The sequence below is a fragment of the Vanellus vanellus genome, assembly GCF_965231255.1.
Source record: "Vanellus vanellus genome assembly, chromosome: 2".
NCBI lineage: Eukaryota > Metazoa > Chordata > Aves > Charadriiformes > Charadriidae > Vanellus > Vanellus vanellus.
In genome coordinates, this window is record NC_138906.1 from 29,517,394 (window position 1) to 29,535,631 (window position 18,238).

Below are 18,238 nucleotides of genomic sequence, written 5' to 3' on the forward strand. Positions count from 1 at the left end.
CCCAGTTAACTGATAGTGAAGAACTTCACCACCATAAAAGGAAAATTAACCCAATTAAAAAAGGCCAGACACAATAAATTGCAAAGCAGGTCTTATACAGCACATAGAGCAAATGCGCAGAACTTATAATCTTAAGTAGGTGCTGACGCATCCTTTTTACCTTCCTTTGCTGTGAAAGGAGAGCAGGGAGGCAAAGGGACACCGAGTGAGTTGAAGTTTTCTTACTGTCCTACCGGATTACTATTTGGAAACACCGTGAGGTAATGATCCGTATTACTTGGTACTGTCTAAAAACTGTTTGTCTGTTTTATCTTCAGGTGCTTGTTACATACCAATTCAACAGCATACCAGCATTCCAGCGGGAATAAAAGGTCTTTGTTGTCAAAATCATTTTATTAAAGAGTTAATGTCACAACAAGCTCAAAATAACACATGCTTCAGAAATAAACTGGATGAGAAATACTCCCAACAGAAATATGAACGCTTTGAAGGCATGGTAAAGCAGCAGTTGCAAGAAACTTTTGCAAACGGGTGCAAGTTCTGTCGGTACAATGGAGAAAAACCCCAGAAGAGAAGCCTGCTGTGCACGACTTCTGTTTATGTAGTGCAGTTTGCCTAAGAAGTTAAATCAGAAGGGGCACAATTTCCATGGCTGCACAGACCCAAATGTAATTCTTCAATAATTAGCCCCAGCACAGATTTTTCGCTGTGAGTACTAACAAAACAAATTCAGTTGATACCTTAACATAGCAGTAATATATATTATATACATGATAGAAGTTTGTCTCATGCAGCCTCCTCAGTTACATGATTTTTTTTTTAATTTACTCAAGAAACATTATAAAAAAATAGGTTTGCAATTTGTATTTAACTCCAGTTTTAGCTCCGCGTCACCTCAGGCAAAGACATTGTTTCAGCAGATAATTTAATTTGGCAAGAAATCTGCCCTAATTCTTAACCTCATTTTTGTAAATCCACGTAGAAAATAAATGCGAACTCTTTATACAAAACAAGAGCAAATAATTGTACCTATATAAAAGGGGATTCATTCCCTTCAGTTTTATTATCATGGCACATACTTTATAGTTTCACAACAGCATACTAATTTCCATTTAGTTTTTTTTAAACCCCAAAATAGTGTTGATGAATGGAAGAATGTGAGTTACCATAGGCAGCTGACTCATGCATTAAGCAATTCATGTTCTTTATCAGTTTTCCCAACAGCATCAGGATTGGATAATGGGTCAAGGTCAGCAAAGAGACTGAACCAGGCAGTCAAGTCTTTAGGATTCTTTGTAGGTTCTGGAGAAAAAAAACACAACAAAGCAAACAAAAAAGTACAGACTTGTCAGCTATTTTAAAACAAAACTGACTGAATGTTTGACTGAGGTCAAATAAACGCCATGCTATTGTTTGATTTATTACTAAGGGCACTTCTGACACGAAAATCAGAGTGAGCGATGGCATTTTAAAACACTACCTTTAACTGAATACGGAACTTTAGTAAGAATGAATGTTTTACATCTGTCTGCCTGTGTATTTTATATGGCTCCTGCCATGATAAGTACAGGAACACTTTAATTAAAAATAAAAACAATCTCCCTCTGTCTAGCTTTGTTTCATGAAAGGTATTTTATTTGCGCGTGCACATGCATGCCTGCAAAAAGTAAAAGGAAAGCGAAGGCAAATTTTACTTTCAACCTCTCTTACAGGACTACATTCCTTTCCCTAAATCCAGTTCATGTGACTGTTCTGTCCCCGCTGTATACGACCACACAAGGTCATTACTTATCTGGAATGAAGTTTTAATGGGAAGGTATTGGCTGCAGAGAGAGGGTGTACGTTTGATAGCCCATCCCAAGTACAGACTGTAACATCAGGGTAAATTTTTTAATCAATATAAAAAAAATGTGAACCAGGAATATGTTCCAACAGCAGCTGGAGTATTGCATCTATGTGTCTATATTGACATATAGCTGTCACAAAGCTCTCCTACCTTCTCTTATTCCAAAAGGGCAGACGTTCAAGTTAAAGAGGAGGTGAACTTTGGCTGCTATAAAGAAGGTACATTACCACTTGCTTTGGTTTTTGTGACCTTGTGCTTATTATAGCACGTGCATTATATTGACAGTGAAATAAGATGTGCTCTTCCACTCAGAGAGAAAACGTTGCATGAAAGCATTTGTTGAGAAACAAGGAATTTATGGGCAAAATAGGCTCCGCCTGGCACGACTTTCATCTTCACATCTGCAAAGCTGGAGCATTTGCCATTTTCACAAACACAGATTTAGAAGTAGCTGAAGGCTGTTCCTTTTTCTGCTGAAGGTACTGTAGCTGTGGCATCACACTCATTTCCAAAACAGTTTCCAAAAACACTTTAACCCTCTTTTTCTGATGGCTGAAACATGTCAGTCTTTTAATTCTGGGAGGCAGGGGAAGGAATACATATTGTTCCTTTCTTCTGCACCGAACATCTTTGCCTTAGCTACAAACTGGCAACAAGGATTCAACATATTTCTGGTTCACTTATCCAGAAAACCCCAGTCAAAATCAGCAGGGCTTTGTCTCGGTAGATGGCAGGACTATGCACTCTTGAGTCAGTTGCTAGAAGTGAATTAAGTTTCGAAGAGATGATTACTGATATGGTGTATGTTATCAACAAAATTTGCAATTAGGGCTCTTCTGCCTTAGCAGCGGCCTGTATTTTAGCCACAATGTACTCCTAGAGCTTCAAAACACTGCTCAGCTTAGCCAACGTGCATGCTGATGCTATTCTGCGTGACTCAAAACTAAAGCAGTAAAAGAAACTAGTTTCAGCTCCCTCATTATATTGTTAATTACTCTTTTGACATACTACTAGCACTGAAGCCTACCAAAAACATACTCATACACATCCATATCCTGCACATGGTCAATGCTGAAACAGAGTAATTAATTAGTGAGCACGTGATTCTTGGCATGTAACTACTACAAATTTTTTTTTTTTTTTTTTTATGATAGAGTAACTGAGAAGACTGGTAAGATACGTGAGTCACTGCCAAAAGGAAAAGCAAAGAAACTGGAAAAATTACATGACTCTATCACCTTTCACGGGCGTCTTGTTAGCGTTGACATTCAGGCTGTTTGGTTTCTGGGCTGGCTGTGGTATAGACGGTGGGCTCACGCTGTCAGCTGCCCATCCTACAATTCAATAACACAGCAGCATTAGCGTGAAGAATTACTTTAACTCTGACACCCCGCTGTCTGGCAGCACAATGCTCACACCAGAAGATGGAGCAGAATATTACGTTTACGGTTATGGCTCTTTGTACACATCTTTCCTCGTACACAAGAAATCAGCAGTCAGATGCTGCAGACAAGCATCATCCTTGAGAGAAGAGTATCTGTGGATCAGTTTCATCATCTCCAGATTCAGGCAACTGTTCCCTTTTCAAACCATTAACCTGGCTAAAAAAGATTTTTTTCGTGTTTCTTTCATCCAGTCACAGTTAATACTTGCTCACGGAGAGGCCAGTACAGTAATCGAGTCAAGCATAGCAGTGGGGAGAAGAATATCACTTACATTTGGGTGAAAATATCACACATACTAAACATTTTTTCCACCTTTCTTTACAGATCCAAAGACTTTCATCAACTACTCCAGAAAAAGCATCTTTAGAGACCCCAGATTTTTTAGTTAATTTTGAAATGATTAACTCTGAAAAAAGTAATTTCTTGCAAAACACTTTGAAGAATTAAATTCAAGATGCACTACTTTCAGTTAACTTACAACTAGGTTTTAATGGAGTATTTTTTTGTTCTTCATTTGAGAGAGTAACTATGCAGGAAAAAGTGCAATTGGCTATTCACCATTTTTTTTGCTCTTACATGCATATTCCATAGCCACAAAAGAGTAATGATAAATATAGTTAATGAGGCCAGATGAGCCAGACTGGCAAAATGAACTGCGGGCGGCATACCACAGGAAAATATTAGGAAAAAAATGGACCATTTTTGTCCCTAGCTTAAGATATTTAAATTCTTATGCTTTATCACATTTAAAGGACTGGAGGACGTATTTCTAATTTCAATAACATCTCCTTTAAGTATGGCCTTATCAACTATCCATCCATCTCAGGAAACTAGTATATCTAATTCTGCAGTATCACCAACAGGATCTTCATCTGTGTAGGCAGCCAGTATTTCCTTTTTCAGGCTCTTTTTTTCTACACGTTCATGCTCTCTCATCCTTTTCTACTCTTTTTGTCTTTCTCCCCTTACTTTCTCCTCTTTTGAGACCCCTGTCAGATACTGGTACCCAGTGTCCTGACAGTTACTGTAACAGCCATATAAGTCACATAAACCCTTCCTCTCTCTAATAGGTTACTCTCATTACTTTCTGATCTTACCTTGACTAAAAACGGTCTGAAGCCCAAGCTGTACTATTAAAAGGAGGCAAGAAAAGTGTTTACAAAATCACATGAATTAGGAAGGAAATTTAAAGCCACAAACATCCTCTGTATCTCTAAGGAAACCAACCAAAAACTTATTCAAAATCTGGACGCAGAAGGCTCACGTATATTTTGTTTTATATATATATAAATATATATATATTTATATATATATATAAAATATTATATATATATAAATATATATATATATATTTGTTCTAGGCAAAGGTCATAAAAGCCTAGGAGCTAGTCTGTGCCCCCTGAAAATGAGATTTTTAGAGTTTAATCATTCAAATAAGCAAATTCGAATCATAGATAATAAAAAATATGGCATTAACGCTTCAGAATGGCATGCTTTTTCAGGCATTTTCTCTGCCTGTGTTAGAACAGAAGAGAACTGAAGTGGACATTACACACAGCTACAGAAAACTGTAATGCTTTCGTTTGTTTGGAGATGTGTTGCGAGAAAATGTTTTAATGCGTCAACGGATGGTAACGGATAAGTTGAGTGGCTTAAGCAAACAGGGCCAAATCCTAATTTCATAGAAATGAATGGGAGTGCTGCCTGGAAACTTTCTGTGCAGTTCCCAGTGACTTCAGTGAGATCAGGAGTTGGCTCCTCGAGACCTCACTGGTGTTCATTTACACTGATGCGACAGACAGAGCACCGAGCGAAACACGGCAGAGCAGTTAACTCCTTTGGAGTTCTCCTTTTGAGTCCCTGGACTAAGGCTCGGTAAGCAGCGCGGCCGGGAGAGATGCTGTGGTCTGGTTCGCTGTTCATTGAAATGCAGGTGGCTCAAGTACCACTTAGAAAACAAAAAGAACCTAATGACAGCGACAAAAACATCCAACCAAAAATGCTCCAGAAAACGTGTGATGCTTTTGTCACGAACTTATCCCTCTATGAAGGTATTGGCAAACAGAATTTTTATTAAATACTTTCAGGAATTATGTCTTTAGTGAGCTACAGAGAACAACTTTGCCTTTCAAAAACAAACTGCGGCCTGTCAATTTGAAAGCAGTTGTTGGCCCTAAGCCTGTTCTGGTTTGCCTCTTCACAGGATAGCTTCGTTACGTGACTAGACAAAAGATTATCGCCGGGACAGCAAGAAAACCAAACATCTTACTTTTCAGCTAGCATCTTCACAAACGTTAACCACAATTAAATTTAGAAATGGAACCGGCGAGCTGCACATTTTTCTTACCAACTAGAATATATGCACATGTAGGTATGATAAAGAGGCCCTTAGTGGTATGAATAAGTAAGTAAATGAGGCCATAAAGGTCATGAAAGAGAAAGCCAATGCTCTCTGTAAAAAAGTGGAAAGGCAACCAAACTGCAAAGCTGTATCTGGAGGGGAATCTAAAAGATTTGTTGCGACCATGCTTTGTTTCTAACACATATATACATTTATATATATGTATATGTGTATGTTAAACCAGCACCTGGTAGTCCCATAGCAATTCGAAGTCCCATTGTGCTAGATCTCGCCTATAAATACAGCCAGAGAAAACTCTTGAGCTCGGAATTCCTGACCGTAACAGTTTATAACCTGCATAGCACTGTGCCTGTTTTACAGATTAAGATCTGAGGCAGAGAGAAAACAAAGCCCCAAAGATTTATGAGCGTGCTTAACGTAAAATAAGTGAGTAATCCCACTGAAGTTAATAGAAAAGTTAATGTGCTTAAAGTTAAGCATGTGAGTTTTAAGAATCTTTATGGTCTTAAGGCCAAATTCACACAGGAAGTATGTAACATCGAGGCTCCAGTGTAGCACTTCCCACTGAATAATTATTAAGCAATCCTACCAATTGGGGGTGGGGGAGGGAAGTGTAGGATTTGTATCAATTCCTCAGTAAAAATATCCATAATTCATATATTCTAGTATTTTCAACTTGTATGTTTAGATATGTTTATCCTGCAGTTAATATTTTGGGCTTTCTTTTTTAAAAATGTCTCTGTTTCCAAATTTATTGACAATGTCAAATCATGAAAGAAGTGCTGTGAAATGAAATGCAATTTAAGATTAAAGTTGAGATTTCACAAGATATAAAATGGACAGAATTTCACCCTCTGTTGAAAAATAAGAAACAAAAAACTTAAAAATAGTCTATTGAAAGCTAGTTTAAATAATGCATTTTACTTGGCAACTAGAGTCAGCTGGGAACATGCTAATTACGAGATACAATCATTCAGCTGATCAACTCTGACTTTTCAAATGCCAATATTTCAGCTACAATGATCTGCCAAAACCTGGGACATCCATTTGAAAGCAGCAACATATTTTGTTCTTCGAATACATATTATACTCTTTCTTATTCAAAAAGATTTCGGTGATGCCATGTTGACTGGAATGGATTTTCCATTTCTGGTGTTCCTTGAATGCAACATACTTGAGTTTTGATTTCAAAGTGCGAACAGTGCAGCCACTGCCAGTGTCTTGTGCAAATCAGAGGGATAACAACCACCTCAGAAAGGACACCCAGCCCTGTTGGTCATTTACACCTCAAAAATATTCTTCCTTCAAAAACATGTTTACATTTAAAAGCATGTAAAAGCTCTGAAAAAAAATCAATCCCATAGTATTTCTGTTGCTATTTTCAGTAATTTGCTTAAAATCTGTTTATGTCTCTCTATCAAAAAAGGTATTTTTCATTGTTCCTTTTTCCCCTTTCAATAGATACCACGTCTGCTTCTGGTCACAAAACGTTTAACTTGACAATGAAATGACTAAACCTTATGACTTTTTTAGCTTATATTTTACAAGGTCAAATCCTATGCTCTTCCAGTCCCTCTTCACGCTGTCAATCATACTCATATATGCATGTACCTCACCATAAAAATACATCTAAAACTGTGCATCACTGCAAATGCCGCTCCCTCAGTTTCCATCTAAGCGTTGAAGTCAGTGAACCCAAATATCTTGCTTTAGGGGTGCTGGTGGTAACTGTATTAATTATAAGGTAAATTTTACTTTCTCATTTTTGCCAAAATGCCACAGGTCATTTTACATCATGTACGATTGTACCAGTCGCATGGATTCCAAGAAGTAGTCTTCAGGATGGAATCAGTCTGCTAGTCTTTCCTACATCACTCTTCCTCAAATGAGATTTAAATGAATTGGTACAGAGCCCCCAAAGGCAAGCTCCTCCTCCAGCTCGCAAAGCCCTAGGAGAAATCTAGCTGGACTGTGGGGAGGATGAAGGCAGCTGCCGTTGGCTGGTTATCACCAGCCTGCCTTCCTCCCTTCCTTCTTCAAGGCCAAAGCAGCCGCAGGAAAGCTCTGCCCAAGTTCCCCTCTTTCCTTTCCTCCCTCCCAGCAGCAGCTTGGAAAGCCCAAGAAAGTGAACTGCATAGAAGAAAGGGGAGAGAAAGAGTTGTTACCTGCATCAGTAGATAACCTGCCTGCAAGAGGAATCCACCTGCGTTGTTGCTAGGATGAGACAACCCATTCTACCTTACCCATATTCCTACACACAACCATATGGGAGGATTGAAAAAAAAAAAAAAAGAAAATGAATGAACGCAATCGATTTTCACTAAGTTATTTAAAAATAGTGTTCCCAGACAAAATACAGTAATCATTTTTTGTTCTTTGGCCCCTTAACAGAGACAGAAGTGTGATTTAAACAGTAAAACCCACTCAAACAGATTTTCTGTTACCAAAAAAGAAATGTCTCAAAGGCCTACAGAAGATTTAAGGAAGCTCAATGAAAACATTCAAGGCAGTAATTTTGACTTAAGGCCTTCGGGTACTTCGTTCACAAAAACTGAATGAGCAGGCCTAGAAAAACAAATACGCTACCCATGTTCTTCTCCAGACCACTCCGCTTTAACTTCAGCGTTTCTGCCTCTATGGCACAACATAAGCTGTCACCACACTTCTGCGCAACAGAAAGCCATACTCTAAAACTTAAACCCAAAACACTAACAGAACAAGATGAGCTCTCACCATGTAAAGATGACTGCAAGTCATTCATGTTTTGGTCTAACAGCTGTGAGGGTAAGAAACCTGATGGTGTTGGTGCCACAGACGATGAAGTGTTCTCCACGTCTCCGGTCGAAGAGTTCATGGTGAGATCAGCAAGTGCAACCTGTCCAAAAACAGCTGTCCACTCTTTGCTGAATTCCCCCTCATCCAGGGAGGAAGCGTTGAGGATCTCATTCAGTAATACCATGTCATCCTTATCACCAGGTTCTGACTCCAAGGACCTCACAAACTGATCCTTTGAAGCTGTCTCAGAACAAGAGTCAAGACAAATCACGTTTTAGACAAACAAAGAAAAGAAGGAACCTTTTAAAATCATCCAATCTGGGGTTTGTATGTTAAGTGAGATGGAATATTTGCATGAATATTTGTTGTTTTCTCTTTTAGACCCAATTCTCTTGGACGTCTGGGCTTGTAGCTTACACAACAAGTAATTAATTGGTTATCTTAGATAACCTCACTGCTGTAAAGACTCATTTCTCATTAAAAACAATGCAAGTATGCTTAAAAATCTATTAAACGCCACACCAAAATCATTACATAGTCTAATATTTAAAACACCGGAGAAGACTACTTTTATGTTGCTTTTTGAAGCATTATATAAAACCGTCAACAAAAAAATCAGGTTGGCATAAATTGAAACGAAATAAGAGTTGGGGATTATTCTAGAATTTTGTGAGAATGTTACTTAAGATGGCCTTTATGACCTTCTGACCAACGCGTGAATTACTGGGGTATTTCCCCATGAGAACAGGTTACTCCACACAGAGTGACATTTCTACACTGCTCAATGCTGTAGCAGCTCTTTTTTGCCTCGCTTAGGCTGCCGAGAAATAACTGGGGCCACTTTCCTTCCGATTCCCCTTGCTAATTTTTCCAGCACCAGAACTGCAACAGAAGAAGCTCTTGGATCAACTTGAGCCGTTACTCCTTAAAAGCAATTTTTCCTATTTTAGAAATGTTAAATAGTTAAAATACATGAAGTTTGTAACCAGGACCGTAATCCTTTTCTCTAGCTTACAAAATATTTGGACAGTGAAAGAACTTTCAAGGAACCCCAAGTGTTATTTTACTTGGAAACATTTAGAGCTCCACTGTGGGAGTATGCAGAGGACAAAACCGGTGGTTAACAATGTTGATAATGTTACGTTATTGAAACCCAGATCAGTTTATCTTAATTATGCTTGTTTCAAACTTGTGGTAAGGCACAGAAGCAACTTCAGTTTTCCAAAGTTCAGACAGATCAGCTGAGCTCTGCGAGCTGCATACAACTTGCAAAGGTTTTTAACCCTTTTGGGTTGGGATAAAGATTTATAGTAGCAAAGTGGTTGCAACAGGCCATTTTATTTAAATGCAATGGCCTTCTCAGGCAGGTTCTCTTTAAAGAGTTGTAATAATTTATAATGAAATGGCTGAAGTTGAGTCAGCGGAGAAAAAAAAAGCACAAAACTGTGTTTTAAAATAGGCTGATGAGTCAACATACACACCTACGTGCTAAGAAACAAATAAACCAACACATAATATAAGGATTTTATTCATTACAAGACAGCTCTGAGATTCAGCTCCTTTCTAATTCACATTTTTATATATCCCTGTACTCCCTGCCAGGGTCCAAAAATTAGAAATAGAAACATCACAAACAAGACAATTCTCCTGACGTTCCCACTTGACTATAACTAAAACGGCATAGAAAACAATTTGTTCTCATGAATTTTCAGGCTGCTTTCCCATCTTCAGATAAACAGCAGAGAATGCTAAGGTTGTCCAAGCACCTACAATTCCCCCGTGTCTCTAAGCTATTCAGCAGGTGAGGCAGAGAGGTAAATCCTTCCGTAGGGGAAAGACACCTGCTATTTCAAAGGCACTTAAGAACTCTGCTCTCTATGGGGCATCACCACCTCAAAGCTGCTTTCAGGAGGCACCTTCAAGAACTTGGAAGGCTTACAGAGGGAGATGCAAAGAGAGCATCATTAGTAACAGATCTGCTAAGGCATACCACCAATGCTGTATCTAACCACGAACGACATTTACTGTAATGGCACAAAGGCTTTGCAGCAACACAGCTCAGAGCAAAGCTCAGCTTCATCTGGGTGTCTCACTGCAGTTGTCCCATTTTTACTGGGGGAGAAAGTACGACACACAGCTTTACATCTGAAGAGCAGCTAGGTCTTGCTGTAGTGCGTATGACCACCAAATATCAGAGGAGTGACACGCTTCTTGTCTCGGCAGTCTTTCTGATCTTCCTGCAGGGACGATGCACCCGGGGCAGGGGAGGATGGGGTGGTGCTTATGCTCAGGCTGCCTCGAGTAAGCAGCAGTAAGTTCTAGTCTTGTTTGCAATAAAGGTTATCTTGAAACCAGTCTTGCTTACCAAGATATTACTCGTGTGGTATCTCTGCTAGATTACTAGAATGATACGGACTGTCTCACCTCATCTGTAAACTTCTATTACTTCTTTTCCTGTTTCTCTGTTTTCACTGCCCATTTTCACAGTCAACATCCTTTTTTTGTCTGCACATGCTGCCCCTAACCTTATAAATGTCCACAAGAAAAACCCCCAAACTCCCCATGAAACACTGAAAAAACAATGTCACTATATTCTTTTTGGTAGTTGTTTGAACAAGCCTCTAGCAATGCTCATATTCCTTTGCAAACGTGCCTCATTTTGCTGGTATTTAAAAAAAAAAATAAATGTGAAGATAAACTAAAAATATTTACAGTGATACATGTTTGGAAACACAGGATGAAGACTTCCTTCTGAAACACACACAAAAGTGTACCTCTAACTATACTGCTGCACGTAAAATAATACAATATTCCTTAGCCTAAAGCTAGTGTGTAAAATTAGGGTAAATGGCTAATACTGTAATATTAATATAACCATCCTCATCTGATGAAGCCGCCCCACAACTGCTGTCATATGGATTTAACTATTCGACTAAAGGAAAAAAAAACACCAGCCTTCTAACTGACATAACTAAATTTATATGACCAACAATTGTATGATTATCTGTATCTCCACCAAGAAGGTCCAACAAGGAACGGAACTGCGTAAGAAGAAAACCAGAAGAAAAAAGGCCGCTATCAGACACGCACTGACCTTTTTCATTAACCACAGAAAAGAAGTCATCACTACCTTATCTATCCACAGATTAGGGGTGCTTCTGCACAGGCAGCTGAGGAACTTTCCCTGTTTCTGCCTTCGTGGGTGATGCGCCACATGGGTAATTTCCCAACACTGCAAGAGAGTGCCTGTGACAAATCCAAAGTCGAGGCGTTTGCAAATGCTCTCTTCCTCACCCACCATGAAGGCAGTGCCTTAAATACCCCAAATAACACTCTCAGTCTGACTGAGAAAACCGCACAAAGGGATTTTTTTCTTTGCTGATTTACTACTCGCTTTCTGAGTTGTCACAGTTGTTGTTGAGGGTTTTTACTCATTCTTCATAAATGAGCGAAGAGCAAATGAGAAACTGTATGCAAGAATCTTACTGCATATGAAAAATTATAAAACTTTCGACCTGCTCTTTCATGTGTTACATAGTAAAACAGTACCCTTTAGAAAAAAAACACACATCCCCTTGAGCTGCCACTGATCTAACAAAAGCATAAAGATAGCAGTAGAGCCTGGAATGAAAGGTTGCTTTCTCATGTGCGTGTGAGAACAGCGCAGCAGATATAATTAACTATCTGTTTGCAAGACGTCACCCGTTCTTTCATTTTTTTAAGAGGACTAAATCATTTGTTTCTGATACGTAAATTTCTGATATAAAATCTTGTGGTTACTAGCATATTGCCAAGGCTTGTGATACAACAACTAAAGAACCAAAAAGAAAAGCGTGTGAAATGTTAAAGGTTTACAGTGTAAAAATGTAAGGTTTACAGTGGGACCTCCTTCAGTGGGGCAAATGCAATATAGTCTAGTACACCTAACCTTGAATCACCTATTACAATGAGTTTTATCCCCAGTAAGGTTTACTTCACATTATAACATTAGGAATAGTGCCTCTGCATGTATATGAAGTAGAGTTTCCTTTAACACTGTTTAAGTACTGCAGCTGAATAATTTCATTCAGAAATACATCAACCTTTATGAAAACAATTAACATCTAAGATTAACATTATACTTGGTGCTTATAATTGAAAAGCAGATGAAATACACATGCACAAATGTTTCATACCATTTTCTTCAGGTTGCAGGTCTAATAAGTCATCTATGGCACCTACAAGCAAAAAAGAAAGAAAAAGGAAAAAAGAAAAAAGAAAAGCAACAAAGGAAGATCTGCAATACACCGACAATCACTATATACACAGCTAAAGGTAGTTTTCTTAAGTCTCTTCACCTGAGTTCTGCTTGTGATTACAGTTTCCTTGTAACGTGGATATGGCATCCTTGCCATTGTCAGCTGTAATCAAAATCCATAAACAGGTCAAACTCCACTTGGCACGAGACCATGTTTATAAACAACGTCACTGTAAGATCAACATGCAATGGTGGTTGGTATGCACGTTTAAAATGAACCTGGCCACAATGGATGAAAGACCCAAGATATAAGACCCATTTCTAAGTAGTGGGGCAAATTTCTGAATAATAACCTGGGAGGGATCTTCATTTGAATCACCGTCTGCCACACCAGGCCATCTCCAGGCTGAGTGCACCCAACTGAGGCAACTGCAAGAATCAGGCAGGTCTCTGCTGTCCTCCAGAAGCAGAGACAATTCTTTCAGAAGCTTGTATTTACACAGGCCAGGAGAGAGCACAAAAGTGCCTTCATCACTCCTAAAAACATCTCATCACTGCCTAAATCACCTTCCTTGGCAATATGTTCTTCCTCGTGGCACCAACTCTGGGATGGGGGAAAAGGTATCTTCCCCTCAAAGCACTCCAGGTCAGAATAAAAATACCACCACCTCCTCTCCCACAGGGAAATAAATAGGCTAGGACCAATAGAAGGGGAATTGTGTAGCTGAGGGTTAGAGACTATCAGAGGTGAAAAAACACCACTGTACCCCAACTATAATTATGTTAAGTTCTGAGCAAGTTTCTTAGGTTAGACATGGAGTCAAAACAACTGTCTAGATTCCATCTATCAGTGAAGAGAAAGGCACATCCCTCAGGTAATTCATTGCATTTAAGACACGTAGCAAACCGGAGGGATGAGTTACCTGCTGAACATGCCTTTCCCCATTAACTGTTGAGGAAATCTAGCTCCTACACAACTAAGTCTGTAGCTCTAAGGGTGAATGACGTATCGCCAGAACTGGAAGGTAGATGTGCTGGAAGCCTCAAGTTTGAGGCTGGAAAGGAGACAAAAATTCTCTATACAGGAATAAAAATTGACAGCCAAACCCTTTCAGGCGAAACTTCAAGGTGTGTTCAGAACTAAATGAAACAGAACAGCTTGCTTAATGTTTTAATCATATTATTTTAACAAGGCTTTGGCTAGCCCAATGGCGTGGAAATCTGCCACCAGCACTAGAATCAGCTGGTCATTTAAGGACCCACGATCACATCTGATTACACCCTATATAGACAGGAGAGGCATAGACACACATGGATGAATACACACGATGCTTCCATACAAGGGCAATGCACAAAGCAAGAGGGGAAAAACCCAACACTAAATAGACTGGCAAGGGGACAAAAAAATAAGAAAGCGAAGTTCAAGAAAGATGGGATATGTATGGCCACAATTCTGTAATGAAAAAAGTACAACTGCTGCTGAAAGACTGCCTTGTTCAGTGGTAAACACAATGGAGCGAACCTTAAAAACACCTATAGTATTTTAAAGGAAAATACAGAGCAAATGATAAAAAATGGGAAGTTATGAAGTAGTAGCAGTTGATGAGGAAAGCTAGAAGAAACACAGCTCCATCACTAGTAGTGCTACATCTGTCTTACTTTAGTCTGTACAGAATACTTTAAGGAAAAAAAAATATCTTTGCAATGGCACAGACCCACTAGTGTATGGAAATGGAAAAATTTAGCAGAGCAGGCAGAAGTATTCCAATACTTCAGCTCCTTTTAGGGGCGATGGAGAAAGAGACAGAACGAGGTATTTATATTATGGACGATGGTGAAATATTTTACAGCCCATAAGTAACCGAGATTCTAGAACACATCTGCTAAGAAAATATAAGTCAGATTTTGTATCCAAGAATATTAAAATATCTTGTCAAAGAGATTTTGTATCCAAGAATACTAAAATATTTCATCAAAGAGATAGCCGATCTAATTAATTGCAAAATGGGTGAAACTTCAAAACACTGGAAAAGTCCTAATATTGAGTCATTATTACAAAAAAACCCACCCAAACAACAACAATAATTAACAGGGTGACTCAAGTAATTGTAGGCAACTGTGGGCTGGTAGCTCAGCATTACTCCTAGGCAAAACATTAACCGAAGCCCATTCGGTACTGGATTCAGCAAAAGCATATGAGTATAAAAAAGGCTCCTATAATAAAAGGCGTTTTCATAGAAAGCAGACCTAATTAAATAAATAAAAAAAAAACAACAAAAAACCTAATTTCATTCTTTGATAAGACTATGAGCTTTCTTTGGTAAAGATACTTGTTTAGAAACAACTTGACTTTGCACTGCATAGCCTTCCAGCTAAAAAGTTAGCACTGCATAATATCTATAATGAACATATTGAATGGATTAGGAACCTGACAACTAACAGATGTCAAAAACCAGTTGTTAGGAGAAATAATTGCAAAGTAGAAGTGTTTCTAGTTTAGATCTGCAAGGTTCAGTGTTATATCCATTGCTATTCAATGGCTTTAGCAGTCATCTGGAAGTAAACACAAAATCAATCTCGAAAAAAATGTGCAAACAACTAACAGACTATCAGAGGTGGTCATTCAGGCCAGTCATTCAGTTTCTGGAGTCAGGTCTGGGAGAATTTAATACTACTAAGTCATAAGTTATATCCCTAGGAATAACAAATATAAGCCACACGCTGCAGAAAGGAAGAATGAGTCCTGGAAAGCTGTGACCAAAAGGAACTGAATCTTGATAAACAACAAATTCAAATATGAGCTCCTAACTTGATGTTGCAGCAAAATGAGATATCCTTAATGAATGTAGAAACAGAAATGTGATTTTACCTTCTAGAAACACGGTGGGTGAGACCAACATCAGAAATGTCTTGTACAGTTACATATTTCACATTCTAAAAGGGATGTTGGAAAGTGGAATGGAAACAAAAACTTAAAAGCCAAAGGACTAGAGAAGATGTCTTCAAGACATCAATACGGGAAGTCTATTGAAATGAAGATGCGAGGGGTGTCTTGATTTTAATGTAGTATCTTTTAAAGTACCTTCATGGAGGACAAAAGATAACTTATTAAAGGGATTCTCCACAGATTTAGTAGAAGAAGGACCTCTGGGGGTTATCTTGCCCAAGCCCTTTGTCAGAGCAGAGCCAGCTATGAAGTTAGATCAGGTTTCCCAGGGACGTGTCCAGTTAAGTCTTGAAGATCTCCAGGGATGAAGATTCCACAGCCCCTCTGGGCACTTTTTCCAGCACTTCACCACCCTCACCATGAACACTTTTATTTCCTAGTATGTAATCAGAATTTCCCTTCCCGTCACTTGTGTCCCTTGCCTCCCACTCTTTCACTGTGCACCTACAATTAGAGCCTGGCTGCGTCACTGGGTAATAACCACCCGTCAGGCCATTGGCAGCAGCTGAGTATGACTTTGCCTAGCTTTTAGGCAGAAGTTCCACTGAATTAATAACAAAGTACACGTTTAATCACTGGAATAAACTAGCAAGCTAAGTGGCATACTTTTCCTTGTCTTGACGCCCACTGATCTGTAGATGGCACATGCCCAATGTAAGAATTATGCTTTGGAAGACAACCTGTTTGACACATCTGAGAGTAACTGAATGAAATGCAATATATATTATACATAATTATACATAATATATAAGAAATTAGGTCTAACAGATCTCCCTGGCCTTAAGTTATATGCATTTGTAGGCATTTGCCAGGTGAAGTTGAACCTATGTGAAATAAAAAAAAAAATTAAAAAATATGTATTACAGCACTTATGAAGTTATGATAACATGAAATAAAATACCTGAATAGTTTGATTCCTTGGTATGGCTCTCCTCATCTAATGAAATCAACCTTAATTTGAAAGAATAAGAAAAAAATTGAGAAAATAATTCTAAGGGCATAGAATAATAATAAATGTTTCTCTTTTTGGTCACATCATTACAGAATCATATCAATAACAAACAAACAGTAATTCAGATGGACTCTTGCATTTCCTATATACGCTTGTCTGTTGTTAACTTTTATTGTATCATTAGCAGAAGTCTACTGAAAAAACAAAATTAGATTGAAGACCAACTATCAAAACCTACTACCTTTCCTTTTTTAATCTAACTAAATCTCTGTAATGAAAACTACAGTGTATTCTGCTTTTCCAGATTTGCTCTTTCATAACTATCAAGAAGGAGGTACAACTGTTCCAAGAAACCCCCCCAAACCAAATCAAACCAAACCAAACCAAACCCTCTTTGCACTTCTCTTTTTAACAGCAACTAATTAAAAATCAACAATCAGGTGAGTTTTGTTCCACATCAGCAGATTTCTAAAAAAACCAAATCAGCAGTGCTGACGAAAGAGCTCTTGACAGAAAAAAAACCCTGTGATTTACATGCAATTCTTAGACAAAGGTAATCTCCTCAGTGACGAATATATATTTTCTAACTGCTATTATTTCGTGTAAAGCCATTCAACCAGTAGGGAATGAAGCAGCCACAAGGCTGATGTGATGGTGAAGAGGACCGTGTAGGTGCATCCTTCCTATCCTCTAGTGATAGGACAGGCGGAGCCACCTCCCCTGCTTTTGAGAATAAGCTTTTGGGGAGCAGAGACAAATTAGTTTCAGGTCAAATTCTAGTACAATGAATGCTTACTGTGAATGCAAAATTCACGAGGATTTTAAAAGCTTTGCTTTGTGTAATTCTTCTAGAATCTTAGATGTTTGTTTATGGTTTGGTTTTAGACAGAAAATGGTGACGTATTTTTTTTCCCCTCAGTTTTATGACAGACAAGGAAAAGATAATTCATAAATAAAACCAAGTACAAACACGACAACGCATCCGATGCATTTGCCGGTAGGTGCCAATGCACACATCTTGCATAAATAATGCATTGATTTTAGAATTTATATTCAACATTGAGGAAAACAATTGTTTACTAAATTCTTTATTATTGTCACAAGAGATGCAGCAGATTCAAGGAACTGCTGCGGAGACAACCGCCTGCCAAATGGTACTTGGCCAAGTGCTTTCTAATCTTCTCAGCACCAAATCTGACCAATTTATAAACTGGTTTTGGTCAATGGTTCTGAATCTAAACAAGTAAAAGGACTGGAAAACCAAACTCTTTAAAAATCCATTAATATAAATAGCCAAGCAAAATCCACTAATTATCAGTCAAGCTGTTCTCTGCTTTTTGACACCTGATCCTCTGCTGGGTGCTTCATTTAACCAGGGATAGTCAAAACAACAGGTGGCAGTAGGATTATATCAATGTTGCATCTCCTCGCAACTGAATCCTGATGGTCCCGTTGGGGAGGGATCACATCTCGTTCTCCTGTTCTCCTCTCCCCATAGCAGCCCATTCATAAGTCTCTCTCACCTCAGAGCCACAGGTAACTCAAACCTTGACAGCATCAGCTCACTTAGACGTCCTTTTTACTAAGTACCTACTGCTTCATTGGATTACTAACCAATGCTGTATACATTACAAAAACTAATCGCTGCTCAAAGCAATCAGGAATCCATATCCT

General features: G+C 38.6%; 1 protein-coding gene across 1 annotated transcript in view; it reads right to left on the bottom strand.

Annotated features, from left to right (window-relative positions):
- Positions 1-282: 282 nt before the first annotated feature.
- Positions 283-18,238, bottom strand: part of ICA1 (islet cell autoantigen 1) — a 62,184-nt gene continuing 44,228 nt past the window's right edge. Inside the window, exons 9-14 of the mRNA XM_082480109.1 lie at positions 16,514-16,563; positions 12,766-12,828; positions 12,604-12,645; positions 8,387-8,668; positions 3,085-3,180; positions 283-1,302 (exon numbers count right to left, since the gene is read on the bottom strand). Of these exons, the coding sequence (XP_082336235.1) occupies positions 1,181-1,302; positions 3,085-3,180; positions 8,387-8,668; positions 12,604-12,645; positions 12,766-12,828; positions 16,514-16,563 (655 nt within the window). The 3' untranslated portion in view covers positions 283-1,180. The remainder of the gene's footprint in view (positions 1,303-3,084; positions 3,181-8,386; positions 8,669-12,603; positions 12,646-12,765; positions 12,829-16,513; positions 16,564-18,238) is intronic.